General features: G+C 40.7%; 1 protein-coding gene across 2 annotated transcripts; it reads left to right on the forward strand.

The window, feature by feature from the left end:
* The first annotated feature begins 328 nt into the window (after positions 1–328).
* lcorl (ligand dependent nuclear receptor corepressor-like) lies at positions 329–23,246 on the forward strand. Of its 2 annotated transcripts, XM_085163121.1 has the most exons (8): positions 332–544; positions 1,827–1,889; positions 8,223–8,311; positions 8,451–8,577; positions 9,051–9,272; positions 9,394–9,472; positions 15,540–20,284; positions 20,383–23,246. In XM_085163121.1, the coding sequence occupies exons 1-8, from the start codon at positions 454–456 to the stop codon at positions 20,388–20,390; spliced, it is 5,424 nt and encodes a 1,807-aa protein (XP_085019247.1). In that variant the 5' UTR covers positions 332–453; the 3' UTR covers positions 20,391–23,246. The 2 variants fall into 2 exon arrangements, with proteins under 2 accessions (XP_085019248.1, XP_085019247.1); XM_085163122.1 differs by lacking the exons at positions 15,540–20,284; positions 20,383–23,246 and adding an exon at positions 10,357–13,315 and having other exon boundaries at positions 329–544.
* The last annotated feature ends 9 nt before the right edge of the window (positions 23,247–23,255 follow it).

A 23,255-nucleotide genomic window follows, 5' to 3' on the forward strand; every position in this document is an offset into this window, starting at 1 on the left:
TCTGCAAAATACTCAAGAAGAAAGGGAGCCAACTCTTCAGAAAATGTTGAGAAGGGTCTGGCTGCAGCCGCTCTGGAGCGCCATATTTTGTGACCTCCACAGTAGGCTGCATGGATACAGTGGAAACCTTGGATCGTAAAGGGTTGGGACAGAGTCTTTCATATATAAATTTGCCGTTAGTAATTTCATAATTCTAGGAATCATCTAGTCTGCTTACACTGATCATGTTGGTGATTTGTTTGCGTTACAACAACGGTCATTTTTAAATTTTGTTTTTTTAATCGCGCTCCAGGAAATGTTGGCAAAGAGAGGAAGTGAGGTAAGGTTCGCGCATGCGTGGTACGGATTGGGTTTCAGGTACGGATCGGGTAGCGGCGACAAATGCACCGCAGCGGTTACAATACACAGCGGCTGTAACGCAAACAGGGGAGAAAGAGGGGCAGAGGACGAAGAATGACGACGCTGCAGTGTAGATGCATGGCAGAAAAGAAGTTGTTTCGGCGGGAACTTGATTCTTGGCGTTACAAATTGATACACTGCGTCGGTATGGTCCATATGCAGTTTAGTATTTTGTAAAAAATAAAACATGTAGTGAATGGTTTTGTCCGGCAACAGAGGGATCGCTACCCGAGCTGTGTTGGTTCCTAGCTAACTAGCAGCTACTGATGTGGCTGCTTTTAGTGTTCAGTTAAGCCAAGACAGCTGGTTAGCTAGCTCCTTTTGTTTGCGCTTGCTAGCCCTTCGCCGGCGTTAGGCTTTCTTAGGTCGTTTCATTTCTGTCTTAAATTGGATTGTAACCAATAAGATACAATGCATATGCCCAACCAACATATGTAATTTTATCTATCGGTGTACCATAACACCATCAGTTGTATTAGTAACAAACAGTTATAATTGTTTATTGTTCGATGGCTATGCTATAGCAGTGCTTAGCTAAAAGCTGTTGTTATTTCGGGAGGACGTACGTTAAGTAAGCTAATGTCAGTGCAATGCCAGGAAAGCATTCATTTCAGTGGTGTCCGGTAACGGTTTTCCTCGGGCTCTCTTCTAATTTGAACGCAGTTTTTAATGCTACAGTAGCTGGTGATGTTAGCATAAGGCTGGCGCACCTATTCGTAAGTCAGTTTCCTACTGTGTATAACGTCTAAACAAGGGGTGTCAAACTCGTTTTAGCTAATGAGCCATATACGGTCCAGTCCGGTCTCAAGTCGGCCGGATTTATAAGACCACTGTCACAAAAAACTCGATTCCTTTTTTTTTTTTTTTTTTTTTTTTTTAAAGAAGCAAAAAACCGACATCACCCAAAATATAGAAGACTCCCGTAAAATTTTGCCAGACAACAAATTATTTTGGTCATTTAGCAAATGATGGTTGATGTAGTTTCAGCATTTCTCGATGTTCTTTGCATCGTCTGGTATTGTATGTATCACAGTTAAAAGGCACAAAATAAACCTTTACATTTGTTTTTGTGATTTAAAGAAATTGCCTGTCTACAGTTACATTTTAATTCCTGTGAAATAATGCTGTTAACACCACACCAGGAAATTTTAAATAGGAGTAATAACAACTTCACAGTAATATTCACACTGCATGTTTGACACCTCTGATCTAAACTGTTGTGACAATGGCATCCTACATGTAATCATGTATGTGTGTTTTTCAAGGTTTATAAAGAGTTCATTGTAAACATCTAAATTGTTCTGTCTTCCTGCAAATGACAACATAGTAAACAGTTTTGAGAGCAGATTTTTCCCAGATCTTGGAGCCCTAAACCATGCACTTGTTCGTATCAGCACTGATGGATTGCTCCCATTTTTGTCTTGCAGGGTTTGAAAGCATTCTGGAGGGAATTTATGGCCCGCTGCCGAGAGACCTCAATTTATTTCATGGTGGGTTGTTGGTTGTATATGCTCTTTACCATTGGCTTGTGACTATAAGAGGACTGTACATTTATTTTCAGCATAAGTGATGATATTGCCAAACAAACAAATCATTATTATCGCCATGCCTTTTGTCTTCCCAACACTGTCCCATATCTATTCTTATAATATCAGACCTCAAACATGTCACCAATATTAAGGCTTTTAAACCAAAAAAGATTAGCATTTGTTGTGGGATTTACTTATCGATTGATTAGTATTCATTACGTTATTTAAGTAGTTGAATCAGAAACTACGTATTCAGTATGATTCATATTTGTACTTCCCATTTGACTGTAATTTTAACCATATATTGTTTTTAAGTAGGACTCAAAAATAACAAAAACAATTCTTTTCCTGCTCATTTAAAAGCAGTCCACTTCCTCTTTAACTCGTAATTTTACATATATATGCTCTATGCTGCCTCGAGAGAAAGCACAGCAGATTGCATCATTATATTATTTAACAACCATTGTTAACAAATTATGATACAGTTTTACTGATCCTAGAGGCAAGTCTAAATATTTTCTGGTATTCTAATTTCAATATTTTGTTATTGGAGTAATCAGGGACTAGATTTTCAAAAGCCTAAAACTGAGCCCTGAGGAGATGGAGTCCATTTCTGTGTCAGATGACTGTACAGTATGCTGAAAAGTAGAGTTTCTCCAGAGCTGCCAAAACCATGTTGAGTAAACTGTAATGTATCAGCTGAAATTTAATCATCTTTGCCTTTGCCATGTGTTTATGTGTGACCCATTTCTCACCTGCTAAAATTCTGCAGTCACATAACAACCTCAGCTTCACAAAAGCCCCCACGCCCTGGAAACTTCCGTCACTCTCTACAGTGTGCTCCAAGGCACCACCAGTATGTCAGCCTCACAAGAACAAAGGTCTTCACAAAATATTTGCAGTATATAAAGCAGGCTGTTACACCATAAAACATACCCATGGTGCCACTACCCTTTGTACTCATATCAGGAAGGAGCATGATATCAAACCTGGAAGTCAAATAAATCTAACCTAAAACACCAGAATTTGGTAGATCCCTGAAAAAACTAAAAGTCTTACTTTCTGTCTCTCTGATGCCTTTATTAGCTTCTATCATGCCTTCACATCCCTCTAGCACTCTGTGGACACCAGCAGCCAAAACATACAGCTTGCTTGACACTGGGATCTCATTGAAGTCTGCAGTGTCATCTGGAGTTTGAGTGAGGCTACACTGGAACCTAGTCAAATGATGTGATAGACTCCTGGCAGGGTGCATGATTTGATCAGTGAAACATTCATTTAAGACAAGATTAGGGTGGGAAAAAAATCTATCTTAAATTAATGATAAGACAGCGCAACACCACTGTGCAACATTTTTCTTACTGCCACCCTTAATAATTTATTTTCCACACTATAAGGCATACTTAAAATCCTTTCATTTTCTCGAAAATCCACAGTGTGCCTTAAGTATGAATTCTGGTTGTGCTTACTGACCTCAAACCAATTTTATGTGGTACACAGCGCTCACAAATCTGACAAAAAATGTTTTAGTACAAATTTAGCTACGAAGCCGCACCGCTTGATGTATTGTCGGAGGATTACGGGTACCGTAGTCAGGAGCCTCGCGGAGTAATCTGGGTCCAAAGCTGCGTCTGCTTCAGGTCTCAAAGTCAAACGAACACTGCGGCATCACTGAGAGTTACAAACTGTCTAAATTCTTTCATCTTTAATAAAATCATCAGCGTTGCTGCTTTACCAGGTGTAACAATTAAGTTTAACATCCAGGTATCCATGAAAACAGAATTTCTTAAATTTAATGGAGTTAGAAGTTAGCAGGAAGTTAGCTCGCTAGTTTCCACCTAAACATGGTATACCACGTTTTGAGTGAGTGATTTGTGAAAAATATAAACATACAGCTCTGCTATCACTTCCAACATAAATGAAGACAGAAAACTAAACAGCAGTGACTTTTGTAGGGTTACTGAAGTTGGACTAGCTGGTATATAATGCTGTGCTATGTGATTGCTCGCGACATAGCTATGCTAGCATAACATAAACAGTGAAGCTGGAGGATAAATGCTAATGCTTGTTTCGCTTAATGCGCCTTATGGTCCAAAACAATACGGTACTAACAATATGAAATGAAAATATACTTAATTCATATAAATTGTGCCTTCAAAGTACCAAAATATCCTTTACACTTTAATTCATAGTATTTTAGGCATCGGTCTAAAATTATTCTGGAAAACTGATATTACATGTACCTTTAAGAAAATCATAGCAAGGCTTTCCATGATATGAAGTAAACTGCTCATGGGTGTAGGGACATCCAACCTCAGAAACATTTTAGCTCAAAAAGTCAAATGCAGTGGCAGCTGATGTTGCTGGGTGCAGTACACTATTGGCAACAGTAAAATTACTGGCAACTGTAGGCATTTACATTTAATGCAGCATCATATCTAATGTCTGATTTTAATCACTTCTTCAATCAGTGATGTATTCATGTAATATACACTTGGATTAGAGCAAGATGGTTACTTAAAATGTATCTAAAACAATTTGGGGCAATGGGTCATATGCAGATAATATAAAATATATAATTTATAGGACATTTTATTCTGTTATACATTTACAGCTCAATGTATAAAGTTGGAAAATTATTTTATATATTTGAAATATATTTTCAGTATTCTTTTTAATGCTATGTCATCTAATCAGACAAGAGGTGAGGTGTGCATATACCATGATGAGGCATCATGTGTCTGTCTGCCAGAGGTGGGTAGAGTATCCAAAAATTGTACTCAAGTAAGAGTAGCATTACTTTAATATATTATTACTCAAGTAAAAGTGAAAAGTAGTCGTCAAAAAAGTACTTGGCGAAAAGACTACTCAACTAGTGAGTAACTGTTTGAAATGTCCGATTTATTTTATAAATAAATGCTGTCAGACAAACAAAATAAATAAATATACAAATTTTAGTATTTTCAAAAGGAATATATGTAAAAACATCAACAAAATAAGGCACAACAATTCTGATTTCAGTTTTTCACAACATAAAGCTTTTTTCACCAATACCTACAGTAGATAATATAAATATATAAACAGTGCAAACAATTTCCAGTGACAAGATATGCTGTAAACTTTATATTCATTTTTGCTCCAAATAGCACAGTAGCCTCAGAGAAAACATTAGAATGAGGCATCTTCAACATATGTTCATACAAGGCAGCTCAGTTTACCATAAATTGTATGGGTGTGCATTTTCTGGATATTTAGCAAAAATGTGCCATTTCCTCACTGAGTGAAGTGATGGTTAAGCTTCAGCAGCAGTTTGCTCTCAAGGTTCTTTCTGTGAAGCTGTAACTGTTTAGCAGTGAACAGGAGTCCTGCATGACTGAGAAGTCCTTCACAAGCTCCAGATGCAGGAAGAGCTGTATTGATTTTGATTGACAGCTTCTTAATGTGAGGAAAGCCATGCAATAGATCCACACCTCCAGTGAATGGACATGAAAGGTACCTCTCCAGCTCCCCTGCTTCTGGCTTTCCTGACCCCATGGATCCATCATCTTTGTCGGTTAGGCCACTGTTTGTACTGGCATCATCCAGCTCTGTGTCTAGGTGATGTCTGATGAAGTTGAGACCTGTATGATGTATGGTTTTCAAAAGAATTAGATCTGGTCATTATAGTGCTGTATACACTGCCAAGCTGCGGATGTTTGGCAAGAAAATTTGATCACACTGGAGATGTTTTTTACTAACTCTTGTTGAAAAACAAAATCTTGTCATTCATATCCCGCATAAACAGTTTGCAATTAATTCCAGATTAAGTTTAAAATAAGAACGCGTGCAAGGCTAAGCAGTGCTAGCCAATAGATCCTCCTCGCACTGTTTGGCTGTTACTCTGGGAAAGACAAGAAAGACAGTAATGGAAGCTGTGACTGGAGCTACGATGTAGCCTCTAATCTCTCCATGGCTGTCTTGAGAAGGCAAACACCTCAGTCTGGCTGCAAAAAAATAAAACACGCCCCTTCCAACCACAGGGGAGGGAGACGGATGAAGCTAGCCTCCAAAAGCTGGCCATACACTAGGGCTGTTCGATATAACGATATATATCGGATGACGATATAAAAACATCTATCGTTTCATTTTACGCTATCGTTTGTTTTGTGGTGTTGCAAAATAAACTCTTTACGGCAATATTTTTTCATCGTTTTGACGGTCACTGTAGTGGCTATATTAATTTCTTAAAGTTCTCTCTTTCTCTTATATTTTATATAACCACACTACGGACAGACAAGCGCCTGTTTTTATGCATTGTCGTTAGCAACAACGACGGTAACAGCATCGCGTGTCCGCTTGTTTATGTTCCACATAAACCTTTCACAATAAAACTCAAGATCCTGTTGAGACTTTTCAAAATAAACTGAATCACGTGACACAGCAGATTATTTACGGATGAGAATTAAAAAAGCGCCGCCAGGTGGTAAAAAATAAAGCTTAGACTCAAACGTTAGAAAAGGCTTTTCCCCGCAACACGCTGTGTAATAAATACTCACAAAGAAAACAGGGGCCGTTACAACTTATATCTAGAAATGTATTGTTTCATGCATCTGTTAAAACACTCTACTCCAGCTACATGACGCGCAGCTGGAAACACTTCGCGCAAGTCAAGCTGCCCGAGATTCACAGAATTTACAGAAAATGTTACATTTTTGTGATTTATATCGTTATCGGACGATAGAATTCTTATATCGGGATATAAGATTTTGGTCATATTGCACAGTCCTAGCATACACTGTGCAATTTCTTTGGCCCATTTTTTCAGTCGCGCAACCGTTTTGGGAATCGCCCCGAGTTTTGCCTTAACCGTGTGTTGTGCATTGTGTAGTATACATGGGGTAACGAAAAGCAATTAAGACCTTACGACCAGCTCCCAATCATCAATCGTATGGTCGCAAGAACATCAAACCTGTTTGAAATCCTGTTGCCCCTCAACACACCCTGTCACACTGCGCACGCACAAACACAGAAATGAAAGTGAAAAGGCAGAGCAGTACGGCAGTGCAGCGTGTGATATGGAGGCACAACTTGTAAAACTGTGGCAAGCTTATCCGAGTACGTAAGCGTAGAGCTGCCACCCAGGCAAAAGAAAAATACAGCTATATCACGTTATAACGCGAAAAGTTTATTGTTCTAACAATATACTTTTCATGTTAGTGCAATATAGCGTTCATGTTTGAACAATATAATATCACGTTATTACAGTATACATAATTATCATGTTCATACAATTTAATTATCACGTTCGTACAATATAATATTTATTTATATTGTATTGCTTTTAAGCGAAACATTCTTTGTATATGAGGCCAAGGGTGTTCATCCTCTTCAGCTCTTGTGTAGACAGTTGGCTCGCTACTTTGAAACACTTGGGCCGCTCTGCCTGCCACAATTTCAAACTGGTCATGTGACTGCATAGCCACATCTGATTGGTAAAAAAGTTACCAGAAACTCCATTTGCGGCATGTTATCTAATGTTTTAAACTAAGTAGTAGTTTTAAAAAAGTAACGAGTCGAATTTTGCGAATGTAGTCGAGTAAAAGTACCATTTCTTCTTCACAAATGTACTCAAGTAAAAGTAAAAAGTATTGTGCAAAAAAGGTACTTTAAAAGTACACTTTTTTTTTCAAAAAATTACTCAAGTAAATGTAACGGAGTAAATGTAACTCGTTACTACCCACCTCTGCTGTCTGCATTCACACGATTCACTACACCTTCTACAGTATTAGTTGGAATTAAATCAAACTGATTGTGGGCTTCACACAGTTTGTGTTCAGGGTCACATTTGTCATTTTACAGGCACTGATCTGCAATAGATGAGCTACTGCAACAAACGTTCTGGTTGAGAGTAGCTGTAAAACCAGTTCTTGTTCAGTGTATTTTGTCACCTTAAAAAAGGGGGGTGTTAAACAGTTATGTAGAGTTCATTGAGGCAGGAGTGACGGTCTCTTTAACTGGTTATAAAAAGGGCAATCATGATGAACTGTTAATCAAAACCATTCTATTGAAATCAACATTAGAAGAGTAGCAGCTAATTGATTTTCAAATGCCACTTATGAAAAACTCTAGTCATTCTTCCGTGTGTATTGTCTATATATGATACCGTGGCTCATAATGAGATTAGTATTGTGTCAGCAGCATTTGAAGTGGCTGGTATAAGGAAACAGAATAGAAACCCCTTCTGCCTGTTGTCAGTTTTGGTTTGATCCATCAGCAGTACTGTAATACATGGTTATGCGATATTGTGTCTTTCAGACTGTGAACCGGAAGAGGTAGATGACTGGTCTCCAGAATCAAACTGCTCTCCGTGCTCTTTCTGCAGCGTGCTCCTGGACAAATCTAGTGTAAGGACTTTAGTTTTGATAAGCCTCAGAGAGGTTGTCTTTCTTTTCTCTGCACCCTAGAGTAAAAAATAATTCTAAATAAGTAATCACCTTTCTGTCTCTGTATCTTCTTCTTTTTCCTCTTTATCATCCTCTCTAGGATCAAGCACCTGCAGCCACGTCGCCCCTCTCCTCCCCCTCTGATTACTCACCTTGTCAGGCCCCAACCATCTCTGAGAGCACCCAATCAGCACACAAGTTCCTCCAAGCTGTGTTCCACAAGAAAGGTGAGTCAGGTGGTTTTGGACAACCTCGTTGTTATGTAGAACTGTTTATATACTAAGAACTCCTATACTGAAAACAGCTGCCAAAGTTGACATAAATATTAATGTGGGGAATAACCGGAGAGGAGTATCTCCCAGTTCCTGTCTACTGATGTACACAATGAACTGAATTACATTATTGACCTAATACAAATTGCGGTTACTGTGGTGTAATTGGCATGTCAAATCTCTGCTATTCATGACCCACTAAGTGTTCCCAAAGACTTAGGATGCTTTTGAAATGCTTGTTTCTAGTGTGGTGACATCAGAAGATTTTTTGTTACAGTGGATTTAATTTCAATATCTCATTAAAAATGCTGTTTAAACACTGTTTTCTAGATCAGTTTTTCAGATCAGTTTTCTAGTCCTTTAAATAATGCATGTTAAAATTGAAACCAGTGATTTTAATTGTATTTTTTTCTTTCTCCTCCGGTTAGATGTGCACCTGAGCAGTGATTCCAACATACCTCAGATTGCTCAGGAGCTGATGAAGAAGATGATAACCACATTTGCTAAGGAGTATGCATCCAAGTGCCTGCTCCACACCAATACAAATGGTGTCACCAGGACCTCATCACCCTTGTCTGACGCGTCCGAAGCATCTGACGCCCCTCTGGACCTCACAGTGAACCGAACTCAGGAGGAGAACACGATCGAAGGTAGAGAACGCATTTAGTGCATGCATATAAAATTAAATGTTACGTCTGACTGTAACATGGGCATCCTCCTGAAGGAACCAAACAACTGGTACTCAGACTCTGACCACTTGTCTTGTAACAGATGGTGTGCTGGACCTCTCCAACCGGAACTCTGCCTGCTCAACAACTTCGTCATCATCAGAGAATCACAGGGGATCAGGGTAAGTTTTTGTAGTTTTCTCACTGCATTTTAATGTGTCTGGCCTATTGACTTATCCCTACTCTTAGTTAAATCTGGGACTTCTTCACAAAAACAAGAATGCCGTTTACATAACTATGGCCCATATCCTATGACTAGAAAAATCACTTTGGTTTGCAGCAAATCCACATTTCTGAGTGTGGTACAACAACAGCTATATAGCATGGCAAAGATTAAGAGGTTAGCATGAGCACTGTGTTTATTACTGTCATGCTCACTGCTCAGCTAAATAGCACCTGTTCAGCCTGAAATACACACATTCCTGTTTCAGCAGTGCTTTGGTTCAAGTAATTGTAATAAATTCTGAGGAGCTAGCTTGTGTTTGGTGTTGTGGTTCAATGGGGTTTACTCTTTTATCTCTTGAGCGGTAACGTCACAGCAATGGCCGTATTATAACATTTGCCAGCAGCTCAGGATTGTATAATGAGGAGAGCATTTCAGTACTTCACAACGATTTTACACCCGTTTTTACTAATACAATTAATGATGAGTTTGATTATCCAATCTTCAAGCATGTAGGACTTTCACTGGATATCCCAAAACTACAGGGGTTTTATGTGAGCACCAAAGTAACCCCAGCCATTCACAGACTGTCCCACCTGGACGTGAAGAGGCTTTGCTGCTGTGTGTGAGAGACACACAGCAGCAGTCTGTGTGCGTGCGTGTGAGGGCCCACAAACAGACTGAGAACATACAGACATGAAACTAACAGTCGCAGTGATGTTACCAACACAAGGCATAAAGGAGTGGACCCCTCGCTCTGCTCCCCCTTGTCCCCTATGCCACAAATCAAACCACCTCCATCACCTCCATCCTGACCCTGCTGTTTGGTCCTCACATCCCTAGGAGGCAGTGCAGGCAGAAGGAATACACTGAGAGGAGCTGGGAGCTGTCTGAGGGATTGCTGTCCAAGGCCTTGAAGGATATACGATCAGGGAGGCTGCAGGAGCAGCGGGCCGCGTTGCTTTATGGAATACCCCTTCAAACCCTGAGACAGGGTCTGGATGGCTGGGCTGAAGGGAGGCTGGGAGTGCTGCATCAGCTTATACCAGGAAGCAGAGATATCAGGGATGAAGTGACATCATGCAATGTGATGTCAACAATGCTGGGTGGCGAAGCACGCCTTGTTTTGCAGAAAGTGGCAGCATGGGCAGAGCGAGCAGAAATTGGAGGTGCTGTCGAGGAGCATGGAGACTTTAGTTTCCCTTCATCTGTTCTTGCCTTTTATCAGCCGGGTAGTTTACAGAAGACCCTCCCTCACTGTTTTCCCCAGCTCAGGGAAGCTCTCCAGCCCCCTCCAAGCCCCACCCCCAGTCTGGAGCCACCCACACCCCTGCGTATTCCTCAGGTTCGTTGTGCGTCTGACCACAAAAGGTCAGTGTTGGCTGAGAATTGCAGCATAGCTGAAAACCTACATCAACGTACCTCATCAAGCGAAGGTACTGCCAGTTCATCAACAGCAGCTGCCAGACCTTCATCTCTCTTCAAACTCAGACCTCCACTCTTGGCACAAGGATGTCCAGGCAGTGCCAGCCAGTCACCTCATCGCCTGGGACCACGTGGATCCTCACTGGATGAGTCAGAAGATGGGGCAGGTTGCCGGGATAAAGACAAGCAACCTAGAAAGAAGCGTGGGAGGTACCGCCAGTATGACCACGAACTGATGGAGGAGGCCATCACCATGGTGATGGCTGGTCGCATGAGTGTATCCAAAGCCCAGGGGGTTTATGGGGTGCCCCATAGCACACTAGAATACAAAGTGAAAGAGCGTACTGGAACACTGAAGAACCCACCTAAGAAGAAATCTGCCAACTTCTGTTTGTCCAGTTCTCACTCGTCTGGTTCTGGTAGCACGACCAGTTCCACTAACTCAGGGAGTCTTGCCTCAGCTGCTGACGCAAAGAGGTTCTAGACCACAAACGCCTCAAAAACACCTCAACACTTGAACACATCACCTCCTACAAGATAAATGTTTTCTGGAGACACTTGTTAAAACACAACACATGCCTTTACAAACTACACGGATATTAATATTCAGGTCTTTTAACTCTGTCTGTGATGTGATAGTCATACTTAAAGCTGTATTTCTCCTGCTTCGTTCTGAGTCCTTTGGTTAAAGCAGCCATAAACAGTACTGCTTTATTCAGGTAAAAGTCCTGCTCATCTTGATCTAGACGAATGATTTAGATCGTTTACTTTTATGGATAGACCAATGTGGTAAATGAATTCGGGTCAGAGCCTGAGGTACTGAACCTCTTAATTCACCATCTCCTTTCGTTTCACTGTACTATTGTCAGAATACTGTTTTTCTTTTTTGTTTGTTTGTTTTTTTTCCGTTTGGGACTGCTGCGGAGTTTCGTGGCTTGGTTATTAAGATACCAGTATGTGATTACATCTAATTAAATCATCGATAAGTTAATCTTCAACAAAATGTAACCTATTCATAGTTTAACATTAGATCACTTAGTAATTTTTACTACCACGATTGATCAACAGAATTAAAAACAAAGGCTTTTTTAAAATGAGAATCTGTTGGTAATATAGAATAAAATTAATGCATCGTTATTTTACCTTCAGGGTAGTTGTACTGTGTTGTACATCCTTTTCTCAAGGAGGAAAAACAAACAACGATGGCTGCCCAAAAAGATTGCTCAAGACTCAAGTATGAGAAACACAGTTGCAGACCTTTTAAGGCTGAAAAATAAAGTGTGACTGTCATATTTGTTAGCTGTTAGGTTATTAGGTTATTCAGGTTTAATTCAATTCTTAAAGCTCCTTGGTAATGGAGCATTGATGATTGTGATTTGCAGCTTTCTATCTCTCTGGGTATGTTTACCTAGGCTTTTCAAGTGACTTAGAGCCATTAAAACTATTTAAAAACTCATTTCTATTGTTAGAGACCTCTACAAACAGGGAGCTTGTACAGTATATATGCTGTGGTGGCTACATCTTGATTATGAGTTTTTGTACAAGAGATTAGCTTAAAAAAGCCATTTTGTGTCCACATATTTCCTTTCATTCTCTACAAGCTAATCTAAACACTGTATCGAGTGTAGTTGGAATGCAAACATGCAGCATGTTTTAAATGTGCACTGATAAGCTTGGGAACTGTATATTATTGTGTATTTGTACCGTTTGTGAAAGATGTTCTTTTATTATCACAGATATTTACTAATTCTGCTACTGTAGCTGTATTACTGCAAACCTCATACCATGACCGCTGCTTAACTTTTATGGGACTGTTTTCCTGGCACATGGATGCGTAGCTACAACGAAAACTCATTTCAGTTAACGTTTTAACAGTAATACCGTTAAGCCTAATATTAATATTTGTTTTATGGGTAGTCTTAATGTTATAGATGGTTGACTGTGTCAGCTACTGGAGGTTTCGGTAGTTTAGGTTTTTAGGGAAATGTTTAAACGGCGACCACGCGGCTATTCAGTGTCAGGCTTTTAAGGCTTCTTTGTCTGCGTCTGTAAAAATGCTAAAGGTTTCGTCTACACTCATGTCTGCCTCTAGAATGGGCTTTTTTCCATTAACAGTGCTACTACCAAAGCAGCATTTCAGGGTTACCCACACAAAGCTGCTTTACTTTTGATTTGCTGCAATGTCAGCCTGCCCCCCCCCCCCCCCCCCCCCCCCCCCCTCACCGTCTTTAATCTGTTGCCACATATACCTCTGAACATTCTCTGCCTATAGCCCAGTGTTAGGTTTCAAATCAAGCTTAAAATCTGTATGAGTTCTTTATCTCTCAAGAAACAGCGAACTGTAAATTCACAGCTATCAACAACACTTAAACTTAAACTTTAAAAAAAAAAGCCATGTGGCGTGTAAAATCTTCTCCTTTTTTTTTTTCCTTTAAGGTTGAAATTCTGTCTTGCACCATTTACAGATTTTTTTTTTTTATTATTATTAATGTCAGTTTTTAAAAGTTCTTCAGTCACAAAATTGTGGCATTTCAACCTTTGTAATTCCTCCAGCTGTGCAAATGTTGTCTCCACTTCTGAATGTCTGCTCTTATTGCGGTACATGGTGCCGGTATCTATGGCGACAGCTCAGCACAGCATATCTCTATTTTGGGAGTTATCTACTATTTATATCAAAATGACTCCGAACACGCCCTGAGAAATTGAAGGAGGACATCATTGTATTTGCTTAATTGCAGCTAATTCTGGGAACACACTTGGGCTTTGAGAATAGGGCTTTTTAATTTTTGATTGAACTGCTGGCAAATCTTTGAGGCAACGTAATTCTGCTATTTATGCATAAATCAATTATTGCACTATGATTTATAAAACAATTGTTTTTTTGTAGAAACTTGTTTTGTGTTGTTATGGCATATTTATTTATTGATTGCGCTTCAGAACTGTGATTTATTTTTTTATTTTTTTTAAATATTGTGGTAGTTCTTGATTTGTAACGGGGGACTTTGATGCATTGTGAAATGTGTATTGCTACAATTGCATGAATGCTTTTAAATGTTAGCTCATATAATTTATTTAGTCCAGAAATTATACTGCTGACTATTGTGATTGTTTAGTGATTTTGTTACTATTAAATTATTTTAATGATTTTAAAGAATAATTTGTCATAACAAACTCAACAATATAGCCTCTGTAACACCTAAAGTACTTGGAAAGTTTCCACCGCAGAAACTAGGCGGAGATGGACAGGTGGTTTTGCAACATATACACCTTTGTATATGTTCCAGTTGTAGGACTAATTTGTGAGGGTAGATATTCCTGCCCAGAAAAGCTTCAAGTGGGGCTCAATGCTGTTAGGTTAAATGTTGAATAAGCACTATTTTTGAAAATTAGCAACCTGTCAAACAAGACAAATAACGTGAAATTGCTGTAAACTGCTGATGTATGAAACAGCAATGGCTGTTTGAGACCCACCACCACCGCTTTTAAATTAAACACAACAATACAGCAAACTGCCCAGTATTTGGAAGAAATTATTTAACAAGTCGGTCAGAAAAGTTTAGCTTGAACCCCACCACCAAAGTTGCTGTTCTACCTCCTGAGCAAGGACTCACTTGGAGGTACACCCCAGAATTGTAATTGTACCCGTACCCTGGTTCCTTCAGTGAAATGTTCCTGCAGTGGAAACTTGACTCAACACTACAGAATGTAACACTTAAACCTGGCCTCTTGAAACCTGACATGGTTTGGCCGCAAACAGTACTTAAATTGCTGGAGAGGAAAAAGTAAAAACTTGAAAATAGGTTGATATTAAATCAGTTACTTGATTCTATAATTAAATATCTTACTTCTTGGACCTGCTGGCTGTTATGAAAATTAGAGGGCTTTTTGAACTGTTGGTTTGTTGATGAAAGTGCTGTTGGTTTTAAAAAAAAAAAGTTAAGTTGAGCGTTTCTTCAATCATTCCTTCTGCTGTTAGCAGAATGTTATCATTTGCCTTCAGCAACTAATCAATAAAACAGTTCTTTAATCAATCGCCTGTTGTTATTTTTTTCTAGAATAATGGTTTGCTTTACAGTTATCAGAGAGTTGTACTGCAGATCAAAGGTTTTACAACTTTTTACAAGGGCTAGAATCCAGTAGAGCAATGCATCATGTCACTTCCTTCTGCAATACATCAACATTATAGTGGCACTCCAAAAATTAAAGTGCATTTGGGGGAAAAAACTACACGGCAAACACTGATAATAGGCTGCATTTACAATATCGTTTTCCTGGTGTAATAAACCACAAAAACATCTTGCACTACAAGCTACATTCCACTTCTTTTTTTCAAATGTTATTATTTAAGCTGAAAGTTTTGTACCATTCAGAGTTCATTTTATTTCATTATTGATGGCTAGCAAGTCTACTGCCAAAAACATTTAGTGTGTAACTTTTTTTTTTCTTTTTGCTTATTTCAAACATTGATTTCTGTAAGGATACATTACCATCATTTCACATTTACACCATATTTTGTGTGCATGCTCTTTTTTTTCTCATTTGAAACTTGGTTTGTTTGTGAGTAAAACATTCTAACTCCAGTTTTTACCTTTTACCTCTAGCTCCCTGGTGCCATCTTTCACAGAAGACCTGGCAGGTCAGCAACAGCGAGGGACTAAGTTTGGTCAATGTTCCACATTGGATGATGTTCTGAGTTCTTTCTGCCCAGCTCACCAATCCTTAATCTACCAAATCCTCAAGTATGCTTGCCATGAAAAAGAGACGCTCAGGAACGAAAGGGACACTGTTTTATGTTCCAAGAAGCTGCATTGCACTTCGTGTCAGAGTCTTGTTGCAGCCTCTCCTGCATCGTGCCATTCGCCTTGCACACCCTCTTCTAATTTATGCTCGTCCTCTTCCATATGTTGTGAGAAACGCAGCTTCCACTCTTGCCCCAGTTGTTCCAACCACAACTGTCTTGTCCAAATCAAGAAAACAACAGATGGAGAGGTAGGAGATGGAGACCCTCCTTGTCCTGTCCTGAAGAGAGAGCAGAGTCCCTCTCCTCCCCCTCTTTCCCCAATCCCGTCAGATTTCGGTAAGAAATGTGATGAAAACCCACCCTCTCTGCTTCACCAAGAGGAGGATGTTGATCTCATGGTACAGAGTTTTGTAACTGCAAGCTACGAAGCCTCAGATGTCAATGCAACTACAGAAGATGCTGAAAGTAAGATCGCTGAAAGAAGTCAGGCTGATAAGAATCCAGGTGGGACTTCACTGCAGGATGTCATGGATCGTTTTAGTGAGAAACTGGAGACAATAACACCTCTAGACAAGGACCCTACTCTGGTTTCCACGGCTATCTATGTTTCTGAAAAGGAGCAGTCGTTATCTCCCTCAACCAGCCACAACTTGCCTTTTCGTGCTGATGCCCATGTCACTGAGATCATCACCACAGTGCTTCGCACAAGCAGTCCCAGTGATTACAGCTTGAGTGAGCTGTTTAGTCGCCAAGACAAAGAATCCAAGTCACCCGTTACTAGATCCCGTCATCGCCAGAACGTTGAAAAACCTAAATGCACCCCTGAGATACAGAACAACAATGACCAACAAAGTTCAATGGACAAAAGTGTACAAAAACAGGTGAATACAGTGGCTACAAGCTCAGCTAAACAGTGTGTTTTGTCCTGCAAAGAAGGTGGTGAGGGTTGCAGTTCTACAAATGACAAAAGCCACAAGGGATCCCCATCAAGTGAAACCACTGAGGCTGAAAGATCAGGTAAAGGGAAAGCTTGTGCTATTAAAGGGAGAGTGTGTCATCTGCTTAACATTTCTGAGGGTGCAAGAAGATCAAGGAGAAATATAGTCCCTCCACCGCGGTTCTCCTCCTATGTCACAGAGCCCAGACGTATGTTCTTTGTTGCGTGTTTCTCTGAACCTATCTTCAATCAGAAAGCACAAAAGGACAAGGCTTCATCTAGCACCAATCATATGTCATCCAAAGATCCAGATGCTAAGGATACCAACGTAGAATCCAGAAATGACGTTTCTTTGTCCTCATGTGCGAACACAGGGAAACTTGCCTTTCAGTCAGCAGAAAAAGGAGATGAACTATCTCACATGGAAGTGAAAAGTCAAAGCCAGGTCACTCCACAGATTGTGACTGCGAAAGACCAAAGTCCTAAAAAACATCGCTCAGGCAAAGAGAACAATAGTAGTGACAGTGTTGTCCCTCTGTTAGGGCGGTTACGATCAGCATCATCAAAAAGAGTACAGGACTCATCAAATATGGATGTCCCTATAAATTCTGATACCTGTCTTGAGAGTCTTAAAAATTCCCAAGTCCAGTACACTAGTCCAATTAAACTTATGTTTGTATCACCAGTAAAAGATAACGAGGGAGTTAAATACAGTCTCAAATCAGCAGGCTCTGGTTCTGGCTCACAAACAGAACATTTTGATCCCTGTGAAGAGTCTTCATGGTCAGGGACACTTCAGAAGCACACAACCCAGAGCAAAAAGCCTGCAATATCACAAGTAAAATCAGTTGTCTCACCACTAAAATCTTCTGCCTCATGCACAAGGTCTTCTTGTTCCCCAACCAAGTCATCTTCTTCACCAGCCAAGTCTGGTTCCTCAACACACAGGTCTGCTTCTTCATCTGCCAAATCTGGTTCCTCAACACCCAAGTCTCCTTCATCACCAGCCAAGTCTGTTTCCTCAACACGCAGGTCTGGTTCTTCAACACCCAAGTGTGATTTGTCACCTGCCAAATCCGGTTCCTCAACACCCAAGTCTCTTTATTCACCATACAAGTCTGATTCTTCAGTATCGAAGTCTTCTTCCTCACCAAGCAAATCTGCTTCCTTAACACGCAGGTCTGCTAATTCACCATCCAAGTCTGGTTCTTCAACACCCAAGTGTGCTTTGTCACCCGCCAAATCTGGTTCTTCAACACCCAAGTACGGTTCTTCACCACGCAAGTCTCCTTCTTTGCCCAGGTCCCCTTCCTCATCACCTAAAGATGCTTCCAGAGGATCAGGTGAAGGTACTCCAACTAAGCGCGTAGCTGGAGCTGACAGCCAGGGATTATCAGGTAACTCGACTTCTTTTCATGAAACCACTCCACCAAAAAGGCGTCCTGGGCGTCCGAAGAAACTGGGACCACAGCTGGAGCAAAAAGCAAAAAGGCCAATTGGCCGACCCCGTAAGCAGAAGACTTTGGATTCCGAACCTAAAAATGGTAAAATGGTAAATGGTAAATGTCAGTTGGCACCTAATATTGAGGAGAATACAACTAAAAACCTCAAGATAACAGTCATATATGGCCGTTCGAGGAGAAACAAACGATTGGTGTCAGAGGGCTTTGACCAGCTGCAAACAGAATTTAATGATGCTTGGCGAGCCGTAAGTCTATTGCACAACTCTAAGACCAGCTCAGGTAGTATTAAAACAACCTCAGAGGAGTTGGATTTTGTCAGACCAGCAAAAAGGCCTGCTCCTCAATCTGGCAGTAACATCAAATGTCAAAAGCACGATGATTCTGTTCGCTCAAGGAAACCAGGTAGACCTGCAAAGGTTAAAATCTCTGGAATCTCAGTCACAGTGACCACAGTGTCACCTCGTCAACGTAAAATTCAAATCAATAAAGAGAATAGGCAGTCTCCTGAAATGCTGGCTCCTAGGAAAGAACTTCTACAAGACTTCATGTCTGCCAAAGAGCCCAGGACAATCAGTCATCAGTTAATGAGTAAAAGGGGTCAAACAGAAGAAGGGAAAGAAACAGAGGATGGTAGTAAAGATGAACTCCCCAATCAGCCTGTAGTACGACACTCCAAGAGAGTGAGAAAGCCATCAATACACTTTTTGCATGCTGTTGCCACCTCTACATCATACAGCCGCAGCAATGCGCTGGTACGGCGCTCTAAACAACTTCTTTTAAACAAGGCAAACAGTGAAAGGAGACAGGATGAGCAGCAAAGTAGTTTCGAAACTTCAGGTGAGAAGAGAAAGTTATGTGGACCACAGAAGAAGGGCGTTTCTCTAGACGTAAGCAGATTGGCAGGGGTATCTGTTGATTCGATCTTTAGGTCTAAAGAGACATTAAGGTGGTGGGCAGCATCAGCTGAGGAAAAGACAATGAACCAGGAGCTCGCCAGACGAATACGAGTCATCTCTGACACCTGGGTCTCAGACGCTGTGGACAACCAAGAAAAAGAATTGGCCCTCGATTCTAAACTAGGCACTAAAGACAGCAGTTTATTTGCCAAGAATTCAAATCATTCCTCTGTGGTCCGAACACTGTTTGACTGTTCGCCCAACAAACCAAGGTCCTGTAGCATGCAGCAGATCTGCTCCTGGTTTATGGAGACCACCGAGACACAATCTCTGGCCATTGTCAAGAAGGCAAGCTCCCGCAATCGTTATGAACTTATGCACTTCCCTCGTTCTGCTAATGCAAAAAGTGTTTGCCACAGTCCTCAGGCAGAGCGACTCCGCAAACACATCAAGAAGTTTGCCAAAATGGTGCCAAAAAGCCCTTTACAGCATCAGAAGGCTCAGAGATGGCTGAGAAAGAGAAACAAAGCAGCTGTGTCAACACACAGACGACAACTTTTTACTTTAGGCATTGCAAGCAAGTGCACTCGCCAAGTCCAGCCGTTGAGAGGCAAAGCATTTAGTATATATCAAGCCACTCTGGTTAGAGCAAGGACACGTTTTCTAACCCGGAAAGAAAGGGATAGGTGGCAAAATGGGGATGGGGACAGGAGAAACATAAAAGCAGTATCATGTTGTAGAAATGAACGTATAGTAACTGGACTACAATCTAAACGTAAAGCATTATACACATCCACAAACGATCGGCACTCTGTTGGTTTGGAAAACAGTTCTGCCGCCTCTTCGGTTAGCCAAACTCGGGAACTCGTGGATGTACACAAAGAGCAGAACCTCTGCTCCAAAGCCTGGGGTCCTGAAACGCTGAAAGAATGCCGGGTGTTTCTAAGGAAGATCAACTCTCCTGATAGCGAATCGGCTGAGGAAGAGTGGGACTCTTGTACTGTGACACTGGAAGGGTCACCTTCTGCATACCTCTTTGCGGAACAGGACACGCAACTGGTAAGATTTGTTAAAGCTGTGAAAACTGAAAGTAAAAGGAGCATTAATAGGACTGCCTCGAAAGAGTTGGCAGATTCTGCACCAAAATCAGTCCAGGAGCAGGAAGCAAAGCCAGCAGGGAGGCAGAAAAGAAAATTCAAGAGTCCCAGGGTTGCGTCTACTGAACCACCACAACCACCACCAGCGAAAATCTTGAGACAATCGCGAATGAGGGGCCTGACTGGGCCAAGATGGCGTGACTTTGTCCTTGGTAACTACTTTTCTTTCTTTTATTTGAATTGAAGACATTGACTTTGCCCGTGCAAAAGTTACCCAATAAACGTTTGTTCTTTTATCTTTTCCTGACAGAAAGCTAACTGAAGCATGAGGCCTCCTCTTCCTGGGAAAGGGACTGTGGTTTAACGTGGTGCCTTTGGACTTTGTGCTGACCACGTAGACTGGCCATCTCAGTATGGTTCAGTCTTACAATCAGCAGCTATGTAGCAGTCTAACTTAAAAGCTTGATGTTGCACTATTTTTATCCATGGATATGTATGTACATTTTGTCATCTTGCCTTTGTCTTTCTGAAGGTGTATAGTAGATCAATATAATAGTTACTTCAGAGTTTTAATGGAAAGAGTGCTTATACCGTGAACCCTGTCAGAGTGGTCATAGAGGAATGAAAGCTCGACTGCCATCTCCCTAAAAATGTACCTTTACTGATACTAAGACCAACACTTCTTCTCGGAAATGAGCCCTTACTGTATATCTTAACCTGACATTTATCATAATTTTTACTACTTTAAGCCACAATGCCAGCTCTAAAACCCCCACTTATTTTATTTATAGTGACTCGTACTTTGGCACTGTTTTGAATGTTTAATTTGTAATTTAATATTTGCTTTTGTATTTTAGGTTTGCTTAAAGTATATTGGAATTTGATTTGAAACTTTCTCTTAATCCGAGCCTTTTGTTTCCTCTACTGCTGTCGCAAACAAGTAGCCAAAACAGGCTTTTAATGAAGGAATCTTTCAGTTCACTTAACACCCAATCTTAACTCCAGTAGCTATCTGTGAAAAGGCCACAGCTGTAAGAGTGTGTCTTGAAATGCACTAATTGGCCTCTACTAAAACCAAATATTTGATGTCATGAGTTCTTTTTCAAGAGCATTTTCAGTTGTCAATTCCCCACAAAATGCAGAGGTGTCTGTGAAGTGACAAAGAAATGGCATTATGCAGTTGTAGAACATAGCTTCTGGTTAATTTCATGGTTTGTGGGATCTTTCTTGTTTTTATTCAGTTATCTTTCTAAGAACGTATTGTTTTCACCCAAAGCATATACTGTATGTTGCTGTCAGATCGACTTTTTGCACTATTGAGCCCCTTTCAGACGTGATATATGCACCGCTGGCCTTTCACTGGCTTTTTGTTAAAGTGCTGACATCCTGTCTGTCAGACGTAGGGTGCTTTTACATTAATGTTTCTCACAATTTACTCATATTTAATCTGTGATTTTTTTTTATTTTATTTTATTTGCGCTTGTTGTTCACAAATATTTAGCCAGTGACTTCCCAACTTTGAATGACTAGAATTTTTACATTTTATTCAGTATGATGTGAAACCGATGACTGAGACCATAAAATCATCTGAAAAACTGAGCTGTGAAGAGGGTGTGGGCGTTTGTCTCATAGATTTAGGCACGATCCTAGAGACAGGTTGGCGACCACCTGGCAACCACCGGTTACTGGGGAAAAATGAGTTTTCCCTGACCGGTTGTTTAACTATTAATTGCTGCTGTTGTCACTATGAACAGGGTATTTTTCTTAAGCGTGTGCGTTGCACGTATAAGTAGCTGCAGACACCACTGACGAGTAGCATTTCCTGTTACTTTCTGCACATGTTGTTCGTAAACTGCAGCATCTCAGCGGGCAAGTCTATGTCATCACTGCAAATTGGCAGGCATGCAGATGTTTTGCACACCATCTGCTGATGCAATTTACATCACTCAGACTTGCCGACGTGGGAAGTGGAACGCACCCATTACTGCATATATCCTGCTGAGAGAGCTGTACCCTGCCTCTCCTGCACAGGCTCAGAGAGATGTTTGCTGTTGTTTCAAAACAGAATTGGTGAGATAAAATCTCATTGTGTACCTGGTATTTCTGTTCAGGTCTTTCACTTGAGAGCTCAACAACTCGCAGGTCCACACGATATGGTCGCTGTCCTAATCTTGCGAGTTCCTTTTAGGTTGCAATGCGACGCATGCAGTGTAGAAGTTGATACACTAATGTTGCAAGTTCAACATTAGTAAAAGCTTTGCCGTCATGGCTTTCACAGAAGAGTGACCGGGGTCTTCCTTTGCACATGAAACCTACATGTTTTCATGCTGTCAGATCAAAGGAGAAGAGTGCACGTCTGAAAGGGGCTCTATATTTGAGATTAATCCCACTACGCAGATTCCTCCTCCCATATTTTGCACATCCCATCTCCCACTACCACTCCTCCCCCCCCCCCCTTTACTGTAAAACTAGAATCTGTTTGGTGCAATACAAATCCAGATGATTTATCAGTATGTAGTAATTATTTTATTGCTGACAGACGAATGGATGTACATGAGTACCAGTGGCCTGGGATGTTACTTCAGTTGTTTCCATAGCCATGTAATGTGATCTTAAAGGATTCTGCTATACAAACTATGTTTGCCCACCTGCGTTGGTCTCATCAGAGAAACAAAAATATAAGAGTTTTTTTTTCCTCTTACACATAATAGCATTATTTACTTTTTAAATGTTGAGTTGTCACTGTTTCCCTGGATTTTCTGTTATTTTCTTAAGTTGCAGCAAGGGACGCCTACCTCCACAGGAGCTCAGCTAGGACTAGGCCTGAGAGTTGATGGGGTAACACTAATCTTGGATCAATGTCATTGTTTTTCTGCCATCTGTTCAGAGACGGGCAGATCCAAGGTGTCCAGCTGTAGGTCAAAAACTTCACCCTTTAGGGTGTGTTGTGACCGACTACCGTTGTATGCATGTCACTATGGTTGCCATTTCAACATGAAGGAGGTGAGCAAGTCTCTGTCATGTGATAAATAACCATCAGCCCTTTGTTTGTTGAAGAACCTGGTGCTATACATCTGTTGTATATTTTCTTTATCATGTTTTTATACTGTCCAATACAGATGCAACAAACAGGTGTCTGTGACTGAACCAATAAAGAGTCTTTTGAGATAACCAGAGAGAGGT

Source organism: Neolamprologus multifasciatus, chromosome 6 (assembly GCF_963576455.1).
Source record: "Neolamprologus multifasciatus chromosome 6, fNeoMul1.2, whole genome shotgun sequence".
NCBI classification, from domain to species: domain Eukaryota; kingdom Metazoa; phylum Chordata; class Actinopteri; order Cichliformes; family Cichlidae; genus Neolamprologus; species Neolamprologus multifasciatus.

What these genes read in the sequence shown, in the direction of transcription:
- lcorl (XM_085163121.1), top strand. Translation starts at nt 454, where the DNA reads ATGACGACGCTGCAGTGTAGATGCATGGCAGAAAAGAAGTTGTTTCGG. An exon ending in AGACCTCAATTTATTTCATG is followed by an intron (nt 1,890 to 8,222) that starts GTGGGTTGTTGG and finishes TGTGTCTTTCAG; the next exon opens with ACTGTGAACCGGAAGAGGTA. An exon ending in GAGAATCACAGGGGATCAGG is followed by an intron (nt 9,473 to 15,539) that starts GTAAGTTTTTGT and finishes TTTTACCTCTAG; the next exon opens with CTCCCTGGTGCCATCTTTCA.